We start from the raw sequence: 21,411 nt of genomic DNA, 5'->3' as shown, positions 1-21,411 counted from the left end.
TTTGTCACAGAAACAACAAAGACCTATGTCAGAACTTCATTCACTCACCAGTGATAGGAAAAACTTCTTTGCTAAATTGGAAAATAATTTTCAAATCCTGGAAGAATATTCCTTCGGTTTTTTATGCTGTTCGCAATATAATGCCTACAGACACAAAATATTTTTCAGTTATACCTGCATTATTTATGTTTTCTCCATCACCTTAAGTCTAGAAAATCAACAGTAAACCCAGCCCTTGTTTGTAGCATTTGTCAATTTCCATATGGAAATATTTCCACCATGGCCAGTTTCAAGCTGCCCACATGACATCAGTGAAGACAGGTTAGTAAGAAAGGGGTCAGTAGCCATCAGATAGTGCTTGCCCTGTGTCGATAGAACAGATGTAAGTAACCCCACATAGATAATGATAAAATATAGTGGGATAATGAGGAAGGGTAATTTTTGAATATTCATTACCTTTGTTTTAATGTAATTTATTCAATCTGTAAGCTTATATAATTTAACTTTTTTTTTTTTTTTTTTTTTTTTTTTTTTTTTTTTAATGAGAGGGAGTTTCGCTCTTGTTACCCAGGCTGGAGTGCAATGGCGCAATCTCGGCTCACCGCAACCTCCGCCTCCTGGGTTCAGGCAATTCTCCTGCCTCAGCCTCCTGAGTGGCTGGGATTACAGGCACACGCCACCATGCCCAGCTAATTTTTAGTATTTTTAGTAGAGACGGGGTTTCACCACGCTGACCAGGATGGTCTCGATCTCTCGACCTTGTGATCCACCCGCCTCGGCCTCCCAAAGTGCTGGGATTACAGGCTTGAGCCACCGCGCCCGGCCATAATTTAACTTTTAATAAAGGCTGTGTGTAACAATCAGCTCACAAAGTTCCTGAAAATGTTAACAATCAGTTCTATGAAGCCAGTGCTAGTGAGCCCCTCACACCACTGCATATCGGGAATTGAATGGGTACAGAGGGCTGGTTTTCTCTTGGGATGAGCCCTCTTTAAGGGGAGCGTATTCATTACATGAGCATATTCATTTATTTACTCAAAGTGCACTGCTCCCCACCCGCCCCACTCCTCTTTATCCTTGCGAAGCCAGCCAGCCCCTCTGTGTAAAGCCTTGGTCCCACCCTCAGGACTATACCTCCCAACCAGGGGTTCTGTTTTCACTGGCATCATTCTTCCCAAGGCCCACTCAGAGGCCCGAAGTTCTGATTGCCATTGGTTTAACTGCATGTTTAATAAATCAATCTATTTTTCTGACTAAGTCTTGCTAATCAGTAAATAATGATCATTTGAATTCTCAACATGCTAAAAGATTTTTTTTCAAGAGATAAAATTAAAGTAGTATTTGGCATAAAAATCTAATATACAGGCAGATGCCTTTATCTCTAATGTCTCAACCCTAGAGGTTAGATTGATCACAGAGTGCTGCACTGTGTTATAGCCTTAATATACAGAGTTCTTAGAAATCACTGAGAAATATTTCAAGTGCCTCACTGAAGTATTTATTCAGCAAGGTACTTTAAATATTTAAATAATATCACTAAATAGGCCAAAAGCCTGAAAAGCAATTAATAAAGAAAACATATAAATATCCAGTACATACAATATTCAACCTTTGAAGTATCCAAATAAAATATAAACTAAAGATCAGGCTCGGTGGCTCACACCTGTAATCCCAGCACTTTGGGAGGCCAAGGCAGGTGGATCACCTGAGGTTAGGAGTTGGAGACCAGCCTGACCAACATGGTGAAACCCTGTCTCTACTAAAAATACAAAAATTAGCCAGGCGTGATGGTGTGCATATGTAATCCCAGCTACTTAGGAGGCTGAGACAGGAGAATTGCCTGAACCAGGGAGGCAGAGGTTGCAGTGAGCCAAGATTGCGCCACTGCACTCCAGCCTGGGTGACAGAGCAAGACTCCATCTCAGAAAAGGAAAAAATACACACACACACATAAACACAAGAAGGCAAAATCATGGTAGAAACCCAACAAGCAGGAGTTGCAGAGATTGTAAAACATGCGTAAAACAAATCTGTATGGCATTCTGCCCTCGGGGCCATGGAGTGATGTGATTTAAAGAGCGGGAATGCAGAGGCAGAGGAGCCTGGGTCCCCTGCTGGCTCCACCGGTGATGGGCTGGGAGACCTGGGACTGATGACTCTCATCAGCATGCTGCCAGCACCTGATGGACGTGAAATATCTCAGGCAGCCTGTGTAGGTTGTCACAAAAGTCCAGGCTCCTTCCCTCCATCTCCCTACCTGCCACTGCAGGTGTGGGTTTTACCATAGCCTTTAGGAACTGGTCCATTTGCACTCGGGGAAAGTTCCAGCTGATACAGACCTGCCTCCCTGCCTTTGAGGAAAATCAAATTGGCTGTGAGCTCTGCAGAACCCTGGAATTTGGAATCCACTGAATCCGGGGTTGCCGAGCTGAAGGCAAAGCTGGATTGCCATCAGGTTAGCTACCCCTCAGGGAAAACTCTTCTGACTTCTGAAGTCAGCAGATACATTGCTATTCTTACCTTTCTTCTTCTTAAGCAACACTTTTCCCAAGAAAAACAAACAAAAATTTGCTAAGCAAAAGCTTTGTGTTGAAACTGCCAGGAGATGATAAATAAGCCAGGCACTGCCTTGGCTCCTCAGGACTTTCGCGGCCCCAGGGGCAGAGCCATTGAGGAAGTTCGCACAGGGCTTGGCTTTCTTTGGAGCTCAGCCCGGTGCACCTGACTCTACCCTGGGCTTCTGTGGAATCGCGGCTTTGGTCCTCTCCTTCCCACAAACCTGAAAGTTGAAGCCGAGAGGGATCAAGGAGGGCCTGCTTGGTCAGAACTGCAGTGCTTTTGCCAGAACTTGCAGAATAAGCACAGATCAGTTATGAAAACCAAACCTGACCTGCAGTCCAGTCGGCTTGAGTGAGAGGAGCAGGAGGGTGGCTGGAGGACACCAGGCTGACGCAGACACTGGACCCCCTGAGCAGGATTCCGACCTCGGGGTGGTGTTTTGGGTGAGCCCAGAGCAGAGCGGCTGGCAGGTGCCGTCTGAGTTCAGCTGGCCGCCTCCTGGCCTGGTCACGGAACCTGTCAGTGTCTGTTTCTGCACGTGTGTGGTGGGAATAATAGTGTCTACCTCGATGGGCATGGGGAGGCTCAAAGGGAGGAAGGTTCCATATGGGCAAATCCTTTATGAGGAGTTTTAAAGGTTTCAGGATTACGATCGGTCTTTGTCCGTAGTGTCTATAACATGAAAAACACCAAGAAGTCTTTCTTGATATTAAGCTTCCTTGGAACTAGTTACACGTGTCAGTGACATATCGAATTCTGTTGTTCTGCCTCATGCCATGACAGGTTGTCTCACAAAGATGCTGCTATACCTGTGGAAGGCTCCAGAAAGCCCAGGGAAGCAGGTTCTTTTCAAACATGATAGTTCACACTTTATACTCGAAGCATGTATTTTGATGATGTTTTCCTCCATAAATGTCACATTAACCCTGTTGTGTGTCTCCCCAGACTGGCCCCGCTGTCATCGGGCCTTGCCTCTTGCCCAGTAGAGAGCTCTAGCCCTCACTTCCATGCCTTGGCTCCCCCAGCTTCCCCCATCATGAAGCCTGGGCATTGGCATGGCTCCAGGGAGGAATGGCGGAGGCTCAGGGATCTGGTCCAACCCAGCAGGACCTGGGGAGTTTGTGGCTTTTCTCTCCACTTCCAGGTGAGGCTTGGCATCTGGCCTCCCCAGCATCTAGCTCCTTGGAGCGGGGAGGTAACACAACCCAGAAAGAAGGTTTACCCAGGCCGAGCGCGGTGGCTCAAGCCTGTAATCCCAGCACTTTGGGAGGCCGAGGCGGGTGGATCATGAGGTCAAGAGATCGAGACCATCCTGGTCAACATGGTGAAACCCCATCTCTACTAAAGATACAAAAAATTAGCTGGGCATGATGGCACGTGCCTGTAATCCCAGCTACTCAGGAGGCTGAGGCAGGAGAATTGCCTGAACCCAGGAGGCGGAGGTTGCGGTGAGCGGAGATCGCGCCATTGCACTCCAGCCTGGGTAACAAGAGCGAAACTCCATCTCAAAAAAAAAAAAAAAAAGAAGAAGAAGGTTTACCCAATGAAAGACAGGAGATAAAGTATATACCCTTCCTGTCTAAGGCCGCAGTGGTCTCACCAGGCCTGTTTGGAAGACTTGCCCTGGCTCAGCAACCACGCTGTTTTTTGTGAAGTTGCAGCCAGCTTGAAAAACACAGCTCCTTTGGCCAGTCACAGTGGTTCACACCTGTAATCCAAGTACTTTGGGAGGCCAAGGAGGGTGGATCACCTGAGGTCGGGAGTTCGAAACCAGCCTGGCCAATGTGAAGAAACCCCCATCTGTACTAAAAATACAAAATTAGTTGGGTGTGATGGCACATGCCTGTAATCCCAGCTACTCAGGAGGCTGAGGCAGGAGAATTGTTTGAACCCAGAAGGTGGAGGTTGTGGTAACCCGAGATCACGCCATTGCCCTCCAGCCTGGGCAACAAGAGTGAAACTCCATCTCAAAAAAAAGAAAGAAGGAGAGAGAGAGAGAGAGAGAGAGAGAGAGAGAGAGAGAGAGAGAGAGAGAGAGAGAGAGAGAGAAAGAAAAAGAAAGAAAGAAAGAAAGAAAGAAAGAAAGAAAGAAAGAAAGAAAGAAAGAAAGAAAGAGAAATAAGGCTCCATTTGTCAGCCCCATGTCCTTCCTCCTGCTTCCCTCTACTCCTGTTGCCTTGGGATTTCACCTCCCAATAAAGCCTCACCCCCTGGGCTTCACTTCAGACCCTTGTTTTCTAGGGAATCTGGGCTAGAACACATGTTCAGGTGGCAGACGGAACAGAGCTTCAATCATCTCTATGAAATACTGCAGAGGGAGAGATGACCAAAGGCATCATGTTTAGAACTTTGGGTGCCTTTGGAAGTCCAGAACTGGGTCTCTCAGCTCTCTCCCCTGAAGGCTCGGCACTTTGAACATCACTAACAAGCAGTTGTTGATTGACTGAATGAATGCATGTGCATGCAAGCATGAACCTTATTTAAATCAAGAGCTCATATAATTTTAACCAGTGCTGTTTTCAGCTGAGCATACTCAGTAACATGTTTAATGAAGGGGAAGAAATTAGTCTCTTCTGTGTGACCGTGTTTTCCCTTTATTCATCCCAAAAAGGTCCCTGAATTCTTGATTTCCTTTCAGTGGCCCTTTCCCTGATGCCTTTTTTCCCCAAGAGCGTAACTGTTCCCATTTTATTGCTAGCAGTCTTGATCTGTGTTTTATTGACATCTGTTTCGGGCTAATCTTCATTTCTAAGAGAAGAGTTGAGATTCTGCAATCTGTGTTCGATGGCTCAATCTATCTTGTGCTTGATGCTAGAAAGGAAGACAGATTTAAAGCACATGCCTTCTGTGCTTTAAAGTTTGTCACTAAACTCTCATTTCTGGAAAGTGCAATTATAGCGTATCACTCCCACTTCCTTGGAAACAGTGATGAAGAACCGGGCACGGTCTCCAAACAGTCACCGTACGCACTGTTGTCAGAAAGTTCTGTTTTTAACCCCATTTGCATTAATACTGCCGTCAGTCTCTTTACCTCCTCTCTCTTTCACAAGGCCTTGGCAGCGATGCCTTTCCCTCACACTCTCTTTGTCTGAGAGAGAAAGAAGTATGTATCCCCACTTACCTCGGGAAGAAATGCAACCAACTCCTGCTGTACGCATTTATGAATCACAGCATCATTTAGTCGGTTCTGTGTCTCCAACAGAAAGCATAACAAAAAGATGACCTTTGTCTCACCACACAGCTAACTTCTGCAAGTAAAATACTAAATATTGATGAGAGCGAAGAGGACAGATTTGAGGAAGATCTCTTGAAACCCCCGTCCCAGATTTGCCCTCAGTTTTAGGAACGAGGAATGCCTGGGCATTCCTGCTGCCTGCACAGTTCAGCATTCTGGCAACCAGGTTCGCCTCAGAAGAGATGAGTGCATTTGATTTTTGAACATTTGACTTTATTACTTATTTCCAGAAACACATCATGTTCAAAACGATATCTATACAGGCATTTCTGCTTGGTCTTTTTCTCCCCGGACATTTTACAGAATCCTTACTGTGCTGCCTATGTAACTTGGTCTTTTTGTTACTTAGGTAGCAAACACGTTTCAATGTCATTAAATATCCTTTGTAAGCAGCATTTTATAGATTTTTATAATACTTCACCAAACAGAAGTGCCATAATTTATTTAAGCATCTCTCTGTTGTTGGACATGTAGATTGCTTTCCATTTTTTGCTATTATGAGTGGATAGCTTAGTACAAAAAGCTTTCTCCTAAATTTAAAATTATTTCTTTGGGATTATTCAGCAGAAGTAAAATTACTGGGACAGATAAGAGGTGGAAACCACAAATATGCCTGCTTTTGATACATATTGCCAATTTGCTTTTCGAAATAGTTGAACTGATTTGTAGTCTTACCCGGAGTGGGCAGTTCTGGAAAAGATAGATGATATCCTTCCTTAATTTACACTGTGATAATTGCTAACAAGGGTGAACACTTTTTCAGATGTTTGTGCACTGTATTTTTTCTTTTGAAAATTGCCCTTTCTGGTACAGTGGCTGGTACACCTGTAATCCCAGCACTTTGGGAAATGAAGGCAGGTGCATCACTCGAGGTCAGGAGTTCAAGACCAGCCTGACCAACGTGGCAAAACGCTGTTTCTACTAAAAATACAAAAATTAGCCCGGCTTAGTGGTATACCCCTGTAATCCTAGCTACCTGGGGGGCTGAGGCAGGAGAATCACTTGAACTCGGGAGGTGGAGGTTGCAGCAAGCTGAGATTGTGCCACTTCACTCCTGCCTGGGTGACAGAGTGAGACGCCATCTCAAAAAACAAAACAAAAAAAAAAAAAAGAAAAGAAAAAGGCAAATTTCCCTTTCTTTCTGTCTCACGAGCTCTCAGTGTCGCTATCAAGCTGACAAGTATATAGTCTATATAAAATAGTGACATAATAGCTATGTGTGTCATAGCTCGTAGAAATGTTTTTTCTTGCCTGCTGTTTCACTTTTGACTCTTTAGAAATAATCTTACATTTCCCCTCTAGAGTTCTGATAATTATTTTCTTTTTTTAAAAGTCACGCTTTGTTTATGATTTTATTTTCTTCATAATCTGTTTGGCTTTATCAGTCTAACTATTAATATCTCTAAAAATTAAATTTAAAATATATCATTTTTTTTTCCTAGATAGCCAACAAATTACTCCAAAACAAAGGCAGAATCAGAATGTTAAAAGATGTTGTGGACTTTTATTTCCAACAACAGAGAAGAGGAAGTGTCTTGAACTTTCCCTCCCACAGAAAAGTGTGTTAAATATTGGCTGAAATGTTCATAGCCAAAGAGGTGAATGGAATAATGATACTGGCTTTTGCTCGAGGGCATCTGCTGCGTCTGTGGAATCCACCTCGGGAGAGCCTCCTAGCAGACCACATAACACTGGGACCCCAGGGGCACCCAAGGAAAGGAGGCACAGACAAAGCTGTGTAACTAGAACCCACAAAACAAGTGCTTACAACAAGTCCAATAACATCAGTAGTTTCAATAAAGGCATACAGACTCATTGCTCCCCTTGAGAGACAAAAGTTGTTACATTGGATTTTTTTTTTTTTTTTAATGTATTTAGAATGTATTTGGGAGGCCGAAGTGGGCAAATCACTTGAGGTCAGGTGTTCGAGACCAACCTGGCTAACATGGTGAAACCCTGTCGCTACTAGAAATATGAAAATTAGCCAGGCATGGTGGTGCGTGCCTAATAGTAGTCCCAGCTACTTGGGAAGCTGAGGCAGGTGGATTGCTTGAACCCAGGAGGTGGAGGTTGCAATGAACCAAGATCATGCCAGTGCACTCCAGGCTGGGCAACAGAGCAAGACTCCATCTCAAAAAAAAAAAAAAAAAAAAAAAAAAAAAGGACTTTCTGTAGTGCCAGGTGTATTTTATTTACCCACCAAATCCATTCTCCACTCCTCCACCGAACAGACTCCCTGGCCTGTGGCTTATATATGAGTTCAGCCAAGGGAAAACTCCAGCAGGAGAGTGGAGGGAGAGAGGAGATACTTATTTTTGAGTTAGTGATTCTCCAGTCCTTCAGCAGCCAGCAATCCTCACGGTCACAGTTCACCCTTACCTCACCTGTGGAGTGCTAGTCCCAGGGACCTGCAGTCCCTTCTGGCTTTCTTACCCTCTGTTCACACCTTTGTAAATAGTCTACTTACTAAAGCCTCTTTGGATGATCCTGTTTTAATCATGCTATCTGCTTCCTGCTGGAACTGACTGTCAGAACTGTACACAAGAAAGATATCTAAAACGTAAGAAAACAGAAGAATTAAAAATAAAGTCGATGGGGAAAGATGTACTAGGCAACTGACAACCAAAAGAACGCTAACGTAGTTATATTATTAGGCGAACAGAAATGTTACAGCAAAAAGCCTTTTTGGAGCTTTGTATGTAGCTCTGTGTACGCATCAATACGGAGAGGGTCTATACATATCAATAAAAGGTTTTGTTCAGTTCTAAAAGTTCCACTTCTAATCTTTTATGCAACTTATAACGCAGCCTTAAAATACATAAAGGAAAAACCTCAGCCTCCCAAGTAGCTGTGATTACAGGCATGCGCCACCTATTAAAACTACCAAGATAAAATGACAAACATATAGGAGAGAAGAGATTTAGCGTACTTCGTGTATATTTGATAGATAAATCAGCAAAAATTCAAAAGCATAGAAGATGCAAATATCACAATTGACAATTTAGGTCAAATGGACATATTGGAACACTGTGCCAAACAACAGAATAATGCTTTTCAAACACAAAAAGGAGACTTGTGAGAACCGGCCACGTGTTGAGGCATTTGGCAAGCTCCAGTGTATTTCCAAGGACTGGTAGCATGCAAACCCTGTTCTCTGACCTTCCACTTGCGTTAGAAATCAAAATCAAAAAGATAATTAGAAAGTCCCTATACATTTGAAAATTGAAAAATACTTCTAAATAATTCATGTGTTAAAAGAAAAAACATAATTTATGTTAGAAAATATTTAAAACTGGATGATAATGAAAAATACTACTTATTCAAATAACGAAGACACAGTTAAGTAGTAGCTAGACAACTTTATGGCCATAATTGCATATATCAGGAAAGAGAAAAGCCTGAAAATTAATGTGCTAAGCATCCAACTTAAGATGGTAGAAAAAGACCAACATCATAAAGAACAAAGAAAGAAGGAAGTTTTAAAATAGCAGAAATTAACAAACTAGAAAACAAACATATGTAGAGAAAATTAACAAAACCACAAACTGATTTGTGGCAGAAACTAAAATTGGTAAACTTGTAAGTAGACCAGAAAAATGAAACTATGTGATTTCAGGAATGAAAAGAACATGTTTATAGATCGTATGTACATTAAAATTATGTGACAAAGAAAAGGAACTTTAAGTGCAATGAACAAATTACAAGAAAAAATATAACAACAAAATTGACACAAGTTTAAATAAAAATTAATATTGTCCTATTAAAGACATTTAGTCTATAATTTATAAGAAAACTCAAGGCCAGAGTGATTTAACAGCAACTTCTGCCAAACATTTAAAAGGAGAAAATAATGTCAGTGTTCTGTAGATTCTTCTAGCCAGTAGAAAAAGAGGGAAACAGACTCCACTTAGTTTAATGAAGCCAGTGTGTGTGTGTATAGTTTTTTGTTTGTTTGTTTGTTTGTTTGTTTGTTTTTTGAGAGGGAGTCTTGCTCTGTCACTCAGGCTGGAGTGCAATGGTATGATCTCAGCCCACTGCAACCTCTGCCTCCCAGGTTCAAGCGATCCTCCTGCCTCAACCTCCCAAGTAGCTGGGATTACAGGTGTGCACCACCATACCCGGCTAATTTTTGTACTTTTGGTAGAGACAGGATTTCCCTATGTTGGTCAGGTGGGTCTGCAACTCCCAATCTCAGATGATCCGCTTGCCTTGGCCTCCCAAAGTGCTGGGATTATCGGCGTGAACCACCACGCCTGGCTGAAGCCGGTGTATTCTTAATACCAAATCCCAACAGCACGTATGAAAATAGAGAATTTTCAGCCAGTCTCACTCAAGAACATAAATACAAAAATTCTAAGCCCAATATCAAGAAAACTAAATCCATCAGTATTAAAAAGATAAAATACTCTGTTCCTCTTTTCTTGCGTTGTTTTAGATTAATCGAATGTTTGTCAGTATTCCACTTTATTCCCTCTGCTGGCTTTTTAGCTGTATTTTGAGTGGTGCTCTAGGGATTACAACATGCATCCTTAATTTATTACACTTTACTTAGAATTAATATTGAACAGTTTTATACCTCACAAATAAAAGAATCTAATAACAATGTAATTCCATCCCCCACCCCCCCACTGCCGGCTTCCTCATTATTTGTGCAGTAGTGTGGTATTGCATATTTTATTCTGTATGTTACAAAGTCCTTCTTAAAACAGTGATACTATTTTTTGCTTTAAGCAGTCTTCTAGCTTTTTTTTCCTTTCCAAGACAGGGTCTCACTGCGTTGCCCAGGCTGGAGTGCAGTGACATGATCTCAGCTCACTACAACCTCCACCTCCCAGGTTCAAGCAGTTCTCCTGCCTCAGCCTCCAAGGTAGCTGGGATTACAGGTGTGCACCACCATGCCTGGCTAATTTTTGTCTTTTCAGTAGAGACAGGGTTTTGCCATGTTGGCCAGGCTGGCCTTGAACTCCTGGCCTCAAGTGACCCACATAATTTGGCCTCCCAAAATGATGGGATTATAGGAGTGTTGTGTTTTAAGGAAATTAAGGAAAACAGCTACTCTTCAGTATGTTTTCTGACATATTTACCATTGCTAATGCTCTTACTCCTTCCTGTAGATCTGAATTTTCATCTGGTATCATTTCCCTTAGCCTGAAACGCATGCTTTACCATTTCTTCTCAAGCTGGCCTTCTGACAAGGACTTTGCTCGGCTTTCTTTTCTTTGAAAGTGTCTTTATTTCAACCCATTTTTGAATTGTATTTTCACTAGATATAGAATTCTAGGTTGGGAGTATTTATTCCACCACTTTAAAAATAACCGCATTTTCAGGCTGGCCACGGTGGCTCACACCTGTAATCCCAACACTTTGGGAGCCAAGGTGGGCAGATCACCTGAGATCAGGAGTTCCAGACCAGCCTGGCCAACATGGTGAAACCCCACCTCTACTAAAAATACAAAAATTAACCAGGCATGGTGGTGGGTGCCTGTAATTCTAGCTACTTGGGAGGCTGAGGCAGGAGAATCACTTGAACCTCGGAGGCAGAGGTTGCAGTGAGCCGAGATTGCACCACTGCACTCCAGCCTGGGTGACAGAGCAAGACTCTGTCTCAAATATATATATATATCACATTTTTGGCTGGGCAAAGTAGCTCACACCTGTAATCTCAGCACTTTGGGAAGCTGAGGCAGGTAGATTGCCTGAGGTTAGGAAGTTCAAGACCAGCCTGGCCAACATGGCGAAACCCCATCTCTTCTAAAAATACAAAAATTAGCTGGGTGTGGTAGTGGCATCTATAATCCCAGCTACTTGGGTAGCTGAGGCAGGAGAATTGCTTGAATCTGGGAGGTGGAGGTTGCAGTGAGCCGAGATCATGCCACGGCACTTCAGCCTAGGTGACTCTGTCTCACAAAAAAAAAACATTGGGAGAAGCACATAAATGCCTTAAAATTAAAAATGTAAGTCAAAAATTAAAAGTTCAGTAGATACGTTAGATGATAAACTTGAGGAATTCTCCCAGAAAATGAAAGGGCGGTGGGGGAAAGACAATAAACATTGGACCCAATAAAAATAGTTAGAAGAATATTGGGGGAGGGAGAGGGAGAGCGAGCACGTGTGTTGTGGGGGGTAGTGAAAGAGAACTGAATTCTCAGCTTCCTAGGTGAGACATCGTTGGATAATGTCTCATATCAAGAAACCAGAACATGGATATGAGTATTTGTATCTAGCAGTGTAAGGGTAAATGCCAGAAAAATTAGCTGAAAGTGTTCAAAAGAGGCAGGAAGTCAGGGGGACTTCAGGAGGTAGAATGGAGTGGACAAAGGACTATTGCTTTGTTATAAACCTTGTAAGAGTTTTTGACTTTCCAGACTATTAATTTATTTCTTTGAAAAGCCTGGAAATAAAAAAATTAAAAGATAGAATGACCTTATAGATGCCATTAAGAAAAGCGCTGTGTGGTTCATTGTACATACAGTTGATCATTCTTTACTGGATGGATATATGTTTAGGATTCTTCAATCCTTTTCCTGGCACTGAAAATACTATCTTTCATGGTTTTTGTGGCTATAAGAGCACAGGGAAGATTTCCATCCCCCTTTCCTACACCCGGTTCTGAGAGTTCATGTGTGTGTATGTATGTGTGCTAAGGTAAGTACACGTGTGCAGGTGTGCATGTCATGGGTGCCTTGTGAACACGTGTACATGTGCATACATGGATGTGTGTGTTCATGGGGAGCACACATATGTGCTCTTTCCACGCCATTCCTAAACTCCTTTTCATCTTCCTCTTGCCATAATCTGATGTTAAAGTGCATTTTTAATAATGTGTTAAATCTATTGAGCAAAGGTCGATATTTCTGTTGTGTGTGTGTATATATATATATACATATATATGTACACACTAAAAATTACTGTGTGCATGTGTAATTATATGTATATTTTTTGAGACAGGGTCTTGCTTTGTCAACTAGGCTGGAGTGTAGTGGTGCAATCAAAGCTCACTGCAGCCTCCAACTCTTGAGCTCTAGCGGTCCTCCCAACTCAGCCTCCCAAGTGGCTAGGACTACAAGAGCACACCACCATGCCTGGCTAATTTTTCTATTTTATTTTTTTGGGCTCACCTGCTCATGCCTGGCCCCTAAACAGTATTTTCAATAATAGCTTTATTGAGATATAATTCATATACTGTAAAATTCGCCCTTTCAAGGAGTAAATTATAGGGGTATTCAGGATGTGAATTATAGGGGTGTTTTTGTATATTTTTATAAATAGATGGAAGTAAGCCTTTTTTGTTCCTTCCACCCAAACCTCTGCATTAAGCTTTGTAACTTGAACATAGCCGTGGGTGACTGGTTCACTGAATCTGAAAAGGAGAAAACTTCCACTGTTGTGTTAAACTGAAATATATTTACGTGATGTTTCTAGGGCTCTCTTGCTTCACTGTGTTTCAATTAAGGAATTTCTTCCTGCATATTTTAAGTATGGGGACGTAGGGGGAGAATTAATAAACTCTGTATTGTTAATAACTTCTCTTACAGTCAAGAAAATCCAGGAATCCAAAAGTATTAGCTCAGAGTCCTTAATCTAACAGAACTTTCCCCCGACCCCTACTCGCTTTGTCTCCGATTGTAAATTTCCTTCTCAAGGATTTTGATGCTTAACTCAAAATGCCAGGCATAGAAAATCTTCATTACCACTGGCACTTTCCTGTTGGCAAATTGAACCTTAGTCTCCCCTTAATTCTGGTTCTTTCTTTGCATAATGGGAATAATCCTGTTTGTTCATTATGAGTTTAATTCGTGGAGGGGAAATACTGCATTGAAGATAGTGAGTGATGATAAAGCCATTTATTGGCAGCCTCAGATGGCATTAGCTGTGGATTATCCTCTGCCTCCCACAGTGACATTCCCCTGGCCTTCATTGTTGACATCTGGAGGCAGCCTGCTGGCAGTGCTGGCCCAAGTGTTTGAACAGGTGGATTTGTGATTCTTCTACAGGCTCAGGAATCTGATGGCAAGAATTTGATGTGGGCATCTTTTAAGAGCCCTCCTTTTAGAAACTAAGGAATTCATGGTGCTGGTTGGGTTTTTACAACAGTAGTCTTGAACAGGCTTGGAGTATCTTGAATAGTAAATAATTGTGATTATTCTACAGGCTCAGGAATCTGATGGCAAAGAATTTGATTTGGGCATCTTTTAAGAGCCCTCCTTTTAGAAACTAAGGAATTCATGGTGCTGGTTGGGTTTTTACAACAGTCATCTTGAACAGGTTTGGAGTATCTTGAATAGTAAATAATACATTCTTAAATGCTTTGCCAACATTCTAAAATCCAGCTGCCTCCAGGTGGCAGTTCCGTTGAGCGTAGACCCTGGTCTGGCCTAGGGTGTCCCTGGATGCATCCGCCTGTTCTTCCTCTTTGCTTCTTCTGCACCCATGTGGCTCATCTTCCCAAAGAGAATGTGGCCTCTGGGGGTGACCGAGTATGAAGGGGCTGGCCTGGGGATCCTGTCCTGGCACGTGTGCTGCTGTTCTGGGGCTGACACTGTGGACTCAGTGAGAGGGGCTGGATGCCCCCTGAAAACTAAAGGCTCCACGAAGCTTGTTCCTGTGTGTCTCTGCCTTAGTCTGTTATGCTAAGTCACCAGCGTCTGACCCTCCTGCCTCAGTTAAGCTTGGGCTGCGGTTTGGGGAAGGGACTGTGTAGAACAGGTGTCCCCAAACTTTTTACACAGGGGGCCAGTTCATTGTCCCTCAGACCGTTGGAGGGCCGCCACATACTGTGCTCCTCTCACTGACCACCAATGAAAGAGGTGCCCCTTCCTGAAGTGCGGCGGGGGGCCGGATGAATGGCCTCCGGGGGCCGCATGCAGCCAGTGGGCCGTAGTTTGGGGACACCTGGTGTAGAAGGTATGATTTGCCCAGGTGGCCTGTGCTCACTCGCCTGGCTGTTTTGCAGTCAAGCCTCATGGGACACCAATCACTGTGGTGGGATCATGTGGCATTACAGCTCATGATAGACAAAAGTTGGCATTACAGTTTGTAATAGACATACAGTTCAAGATAAGACATTAACGGTGTCTTCTCGTCTGGGGACTCTTGGGAAAAAGTAATCCAGACTGCATCAAATAACCTTTCTGGCAGATTTATGTATTTCAAAAAAGGAAACTGGACTAAATGTGCTGTCATACCCTGTCATAAGAGATTGTTAAACAAATGGTTACATTCATGGGGTGAAGTATTTTGCTGTCAGCAAAATTATGTTGTAACGGATTCATTCATTCAGCAAACATTTATTGAGTACCTACTGTGTGCCCAGAACTTGCTACACACTGAAGCTAATGCACCAAACAGGAGATGTCTGTGATGCCCCTAGGCTGAAGGGAGAGAAAACAATGAACAAGAAAGTAAGCAGCATCTAATTTGATTAACATGATATAATGCTAAGTGGGGAGAAGAAAGAAGAAACAGGGTACTGTGTGTTTTCAGCTACGCAAGAAATGCACATGCGTGGGAAACCGCCCAGGAAGTATGCCCAAAGAGTTACAGGTGATTTATTTTTATTTTTATTTTTTATTTATTTTATTTTATTTATTTATTTTTATTTATTTTTATTTTTATTTATTTTTATTTTTTCTTTAAATACCTCAACATTTAATAATTTTTTATTCTAACTGGGGAAAAATAATTTTAAAAAAGCATCACACTTCAAATGTATGCTATATGCTTTATGCATAGGTATGGAATACTTATTTTTATGTCTTCCGAAGGCAGGAAAACCAAAGTGACTCCCTTGGTTGGGGAAGTGAAGAAAGCATTTAAGTACTAGAAAAGGGAGATAAATGTCTCCAAAGTTACCATTGTCTAAACCTTAACCTTAGGTCAAGTGTCGCAAATCGCACTTAGAAAAGGAACGGTCTCCTTTGGGGGCACATGCAGGAAGGGGTTGCTTTGGACCCACTACCTCTTCCCTGCTGGCTTTTTCAGTGCTCCCAGCTCTTGGCTCCACAGGTTGTTAGCTCAGTGCCTGACCCCTCACAGGCTCTCATGCATATCCTGGAGATAGAAAGAACAAAAATATAAGCCATATGTGAGCAAAACACCATCTCTTTCCACTGGCCCTTGCTACGAATGCGGAATGCGGCTAAGATCTGCTTCTATGCATCTTAGAAGTCTTATCACTTGTTCCTAACAAATATCTTTGGCATATTTCCAAGTTTATAAATGAGTTTTAGTTTTACCATATCAGAAAGTTGTCTTGCTCTTAATTACATGAAAAAGATGCTCAGTTTCTCATATAATAAGGGAAATGCTACGTTATCCTTCCTGACTTATCAGATTGACAATGTAAGCCATAGCTTCAGGCTGCAAGGGAGCCCGATCCTTTTGACACTGAGTTTTACCTCTAGTAATGTAGCCTATAGGTGCACATGCACACAGCTGAAATGACGTGTGCAGTAGATTTCCCTTAACAGACAGCTCCTGTGTGCCAGTCACTATTCTAAGTGCTTTACCATCATTAAGTCATTTAATCTCCCAAACATCCCTGTAAGGTAGATGTTATTATTATACCCACTTTACAGATGAGGAAACTAAAGAATAGAGATTAAGTAATTTGCCCAAGGCTCACATAGCTAGCAGGGGCAAAGCCAGGATCCAGGGTCCTTGCTCTGCTCACTTCATGTAGTTCCTCCCGGTGTGACCAAGGATGTAGCAGTATTTGTAGAGTCACTTGCTGCAAAATGACACTTCCATCAAGGGCAGACCCCATACGCAATAGCCGTCGCATATGATTATAATGTCATGTTTTTACTGTATCGTTTTTATGTTTCCTTTTTCTTTTTCTTTCTTTCTTTTTTTTTTTTTTTTTTTTTTTTTTGAGACAGAGTCTTGCTCTTTTGCCAGGCTGGAGTGCAGGATCTTGGTTCACTGCAACCTCTGCCTCCCGGGTTCAAGCAATTCTTCTGCCTCAGCCTCCTGAGTAGGTGGACTACAGCCACGTGCCACTATGCCCAGCTAATTTCTGCATTTTTAGTAGAGACGGAGTTTCACCATGTTGGTCAGGATAGTGTCGATCTCTTGACCTCACGATCCACCTATCTCAGCCTCCCAAAAGTGCTGGGATTACAGGCGTGAGCCACCACGCCTGGCCCCCTTTCTATGTTTAGATATGTTTAGGTACACAAACATTTGTCATTGTGTTCCAGTTGCCTACAGTATTCAGTGTAGTACCATGCTGCACAGGTTAGTGGCCTGGGAGCAGCAGGCTGTCCCCTATAGCCTCAGTGTGGAGTACGTGTACCATTTGGGTTGTGTAAGCACGCCTTCTGCGGTATTCACGGAACAACAAAATCACCTAACGATGCCTTTCTCAGGACGTGTCGCCCTGGTCAAGCTACATATGACTATAATTGCTGTCTGTAAACCACCCAAACGTCCATCTGTCGGGGATTGTTTAAGTAAACACTGCATCTCTCCTGCGCGGCCATGGAAGGGTCATCAAGATACACTGTCGATGGAAAACTCAGCATGCTGAAAGTGCTAGTACGTCTGTCACTAAAAAGGATGGGGACACATATGCCTGAAGAAGAATAAAATGCTTCAGACATGATACACAAGAAATGGGAAACCCACGTTGTGCATGGGGAGGGAGACTTCCTCATATGCTCTTTTATACTTTTGGATTTCTGAGCCATCCTTGTATATTACTTATTCAGAGGCAAAAATCAAAAGCCCTGAGCACTACTGCTTTTTAATGGGGTTTTTTGACCATACAACCACTTTATTCATAGATTTTAAACGTTAAACTTTAAAAAAGTTTTAATGTTTAAATATGAACCAGTAATACATGCTTGTGGTTTTAACAAAACGTCAAACAGGCTGGGCACGTGGCTCACACCGGTAAATCCTGCACTTTGGGAGGCCAATGTGGGAGGATCGCTTGAGCTCTGGAGTTTGAGATCAGCCTGGAAAACATAGTGAAACTCCATCTCTACAAAAAAATACAAAAATCAGTTGGGTATGGTGCTGCACACCTGTAGTCCTAGCCACTTGAGATGTTGAGGTGGGAGCATGGCTTGACCCTGGGCAGTTGGGGCTGCAGTGAGCCATGATCGTGCCACTCCAGCCTGGGCAACAGAGTGAGACTCTGTCTAAATACACGCATGCGCGCGCGCGCGCGCACACACACACACACACACACACACGTACATAAAGCCAAATGACAGTGTAATAAAAATGAAGTCTGTCTTCCATTTCCATTCAGCCCTCTCTCCCCTGCCACAAGGCTGTGTGTCTGCTGGTCCCCTGGGAATTCTTCCTGCTCTCTTTTCCACACTGTGCATACCACTGACCCTGTGCGTGGAGCGGCCTCTCTCGTTTGCCCTCCCAAAACTAAATCTGAAAATAAAAATCCACTTTTAGGGACTGGGCCTTTTGTGGTGTTTTTGGAGACATCCTCTATGGTTGAAATAAACTTCAACTCAAATTACAGCCTCTAGAGCCCTTAGTCCCTGTCCTGCCGTCGTTACACTCCCACCGTAATCGCAGTTCCCCGCTTGGTAGTTAAAGCACTCGGGCTCCTTTGTGGTTGGAATATGGTTCTAATTGGATCCTAAGGATTTGAGGAAAGTCAAAGGTTCCTCACCAGGGCTTGTTTTCTGCACCTGCAGCGGGTGAGAACAGCTTCCTGTGTTGCTGTCCTCACACGTGTAGGCTGCTTTAGGAACTTTGCATGCTGGAAGTGCTGTGCTGGGGATGCTGTTTCACGTAAGAGGGCCTTGCTTACCTCTTCCAGCCCTGGCCAGGCCGAGGGGGGCTTGGGCAATACAGAACCTGACTTGCGGCAGCGTGGAGGCTCCAGACTTTTGGAACCTTGTACTTAGCCAGTTGGGGCTATGGTGAAAATTAAACAGGATTGCCACGTGCCACGTTGGGTACCGGGTCAATGCTGAACGCCGTTTAGAATCGTGTCTGTTGGGCCAGTCTTGCCTGTCTTGCACTCACCCACCCACCCAGGATGGCATGGATTACAGCCTAGGGGCTTAGGGAATGAGGATGAGCAGGAGCTACCATTCTGGGATTTAGAAATGCTAAGAGATTTCCAGAATTGGAACAAAAGGTAACATTGTACTGGCAGAGTGACCCATGTCACGGCAAGAGTGTATCTAAAGACAGACAGGCTGCCATTCAGAGCCAGGGGGCGGAGCAGTGAGCATGGGCAGAGGTAAGTGATGAGAAAACACAGTGAACACCCAACAATGTTTTCCTCCCCAAAACCATTCTCCTTGCCAAGAAACCCCGTGGCAGGAAAGGAACAGGAAGCGGGGATTTTCCAGCCCACAGAGACACTGAGCCAGCAATGCCCTGTCCCCCACAGCTTGGGTCGCAGGAGACAGTCATGAGGGCCCACGGAGGGGGTTCACTGCTGGTATGCATCTGTTTCCTATTGAGCCAATCCAGTTAGAAACAAATATCGAGAGGCTGGGGCGGCTGGGAGCCCCGTCAGCTTGAGCAGCCGTCCTTGGGTGGGTCAGGGTCACACTGGGCCCTGCTCCCCTCAACTATGTGGGGTGATGACCTTCTAAACAGTTACCCTGCTCTGAATGTTGGGGATGCTGTGGGGGGGAACAAAAGGAAGCTTAAACCAGTGGCCGGCAGCAGAGCCGGCTGGCAGATACATGTTAATGACTTGTATAGATGCTCTTTGACATGCAATTGTAAGTTGACTTATTTTAATGATATTTTCAACTTATGGTGGATTCATCCCGACATAGCCCATCATTAAGTCTAGGAGCGTACTGAATACATCTTGCTTCCACACCACTGTAAAGTCAAAAAATTGTAAATCAAACTGTCATAATTTGGGGGCTGTCTGTAATATATTTTATAACATCAGGAATTCACCTGGAAATCGCTAGCAGGTTTTTCAATTCTCTTGATACCTGAGGACAGATGACTGCATGGGCCGTCACTCCCCGTGGAGGTGGTCAGCGGAGCGGGACCCCTGCTGCCCCCATGTTGGCTGGGAGCTCTCCCTGAAGCCCCGTCTTTCCTGTGCCTGTCTGTCTCTCATGTCCCCCATGGGGCCCAGTGTCTGTCTACTCCTCCCCCTGCTTTCAACAATGTTTTCCCTCCACCCAGCTTCTGCAGACATTTGGGTTTTTACCACTGCTGCTATCTCGCGGAACATCCCTCGTTGTCCTGAACTAGCCATGGAGGAGAGAACTCAAGACCAAGTCGTCCCATGATCTAGGATCAAGGACCCAAATAGCAGGGTTCCTCCATGCAACCCAGTTATCACGTTTGGAGGCTCACAGCCAGGCCTGGCCCCAGATCTTCCCAGTGGATATCCCTCGAGGGGAAAGCGGCTGGTGCTAGTCATCAAGGAGGCAGCATCAAGGGAGGCTGCAGTGAGATCAGCAGGGCAGAGGACAGCCTCCAGGACAGTGGAGAGTCCAGCCCGGCCGACCTTCATCCCAGCAGGGACAGGAAGTGGAGGGCAGCTCCCTAAAACAGGAATAGAGGGGCACCGTTGCAGGAATGAGATGCCTGGGGAAGGCAGCATGTGGCCTAGGCAAGAGGTCTGTCCTGATCAGCAGGTAACCAGGAAGGGAGGTAGCAGCCGAGAGCCCAGCTGTCAGGGGAGGAGCCAGGCAGCATCTGGCTTATTTCTGTGAGTGATGGAGGTCTTGGCACAGGCAGGTGATTCTGTGGGTTTGGTGCCTTTCAGGGAAGTTGAAAGAATGGACCCTCATACTGTATGGCACAGCAGAGCACCCGTACCACACCTTCAGTGGCCATCAGTCCCGCTCGCGGATGCTGGAGCTCTCGACCCCAGAGCTGGAGCCACCCAAGGCTGCCCTGTCACCCCCCCAGGTGGAAGTTCCTGAAGATGAGGAAGATTACACAGGTAATGAACCTGAAGCAAGAGGAGACGGCCAGCCTCCACAAGCTTTGATTGTCCAGAGTAGCTCTTAAAACACAGGGCTGTTCCTGGCAGAGGCGGGGCTGATGGTTGTGTGTTTTCTCTTGCCTGGGAGTCGTAATAATCATGGCAATTTGCACTCATACAGCTAATTCCACCCCAGGCTCTGGTAATATTTTACAGACCAGTAAGTATGCTTCAAACCAGTAAGTATTCTCCAACCTTCCCAGCTGGGAAAGCAGGGTCTATATGCCCAACCAGAATGCAGTCTTGCTCCCTGGTCATTAGCCACCTCCAGGAGCACCCCCTTTCCTCAAAGGCCCCCATCTCACAGCCCACCCTCCTGACTCCCTCAAGTCCATCCACTTTTAGTCCTTGAGGCCAGGATGTGGGAAGGACACGGTTACTCCCAGCGACCCAGGAAGGTTGGGTTCAAGGAGCACAGCTGGAAAAGAAGCTCGTGGCAGAGATCCAAACTAGCCTGGAGGCCTGGGGTTAAATACCCAGAGAGGATCTCAAGATATGATGTCAGCAGATACTGATGCTACACAAAGACACCCTGAAAATCCTACGGCATCTAAAGAGGCCATGTCTGAATCCTTTCTCTCCAGTTATCCCATTGCCAAGGTGGCCCCTGGTTTGGGGCTACCAGCTCACTCCACAAGGCACCCAAAAGCCACAGCAGCCCGGAGAGGCT

The 21,411-nt window shown here is 44.3% G+C and overlaps 1 protein-coding gene across 2 annotated transcripts in view; it reads left to right on the top strand.

Annotated features, from left to right (window-relative positions):
• The window catches only part of PCSK6 (proprotein convertase subtilisin/kexin type 6), a 185,254-nt gene that overhangs the window by 137,500 nt on the left and 26,343 nt on the right, over positions 1 to 21,411 (top strand). The window contains exons 14-15 of one of the 2 annotated variants that reach the window (XM_039479859.2): positions 20,520 to 20,699; positions 20,863 to 20,901. In XM_039479859.2, coding sequence (XP_039335793.2) covers positions 20,520 to 20,699; positions 20,863 to 20,901 — 219 coding nt within the window. The remainder of the gene's footprint in view (positions 1 to 20,519; positions 20,700 to 20,862; positions 20,902 to 21,411) is intronic. The other variant, XM_074400110.1, reaches the window with a different exon arrangement.

Source organism: Saimiri boliviensis, chromosome 5 (genome assembly GCF_048565385.1).
Source record: "Saimiri boliviensis isolate mSaiBol1 chromosome 5, mSaiBol1.pri, whole genome shotgun sequence".
In the NCBI taxonomy this organism is placed as follows: Eukaryota; Metazoa; Chordata; class Mammalia; order Primates; family Cebidae; genus Saimiri; species Saimiri boliviensis.
Note: the sequence above shows the minus strand (reverse complement) of the source record. Positions and strands in the feature narration are given on the sequence as shown.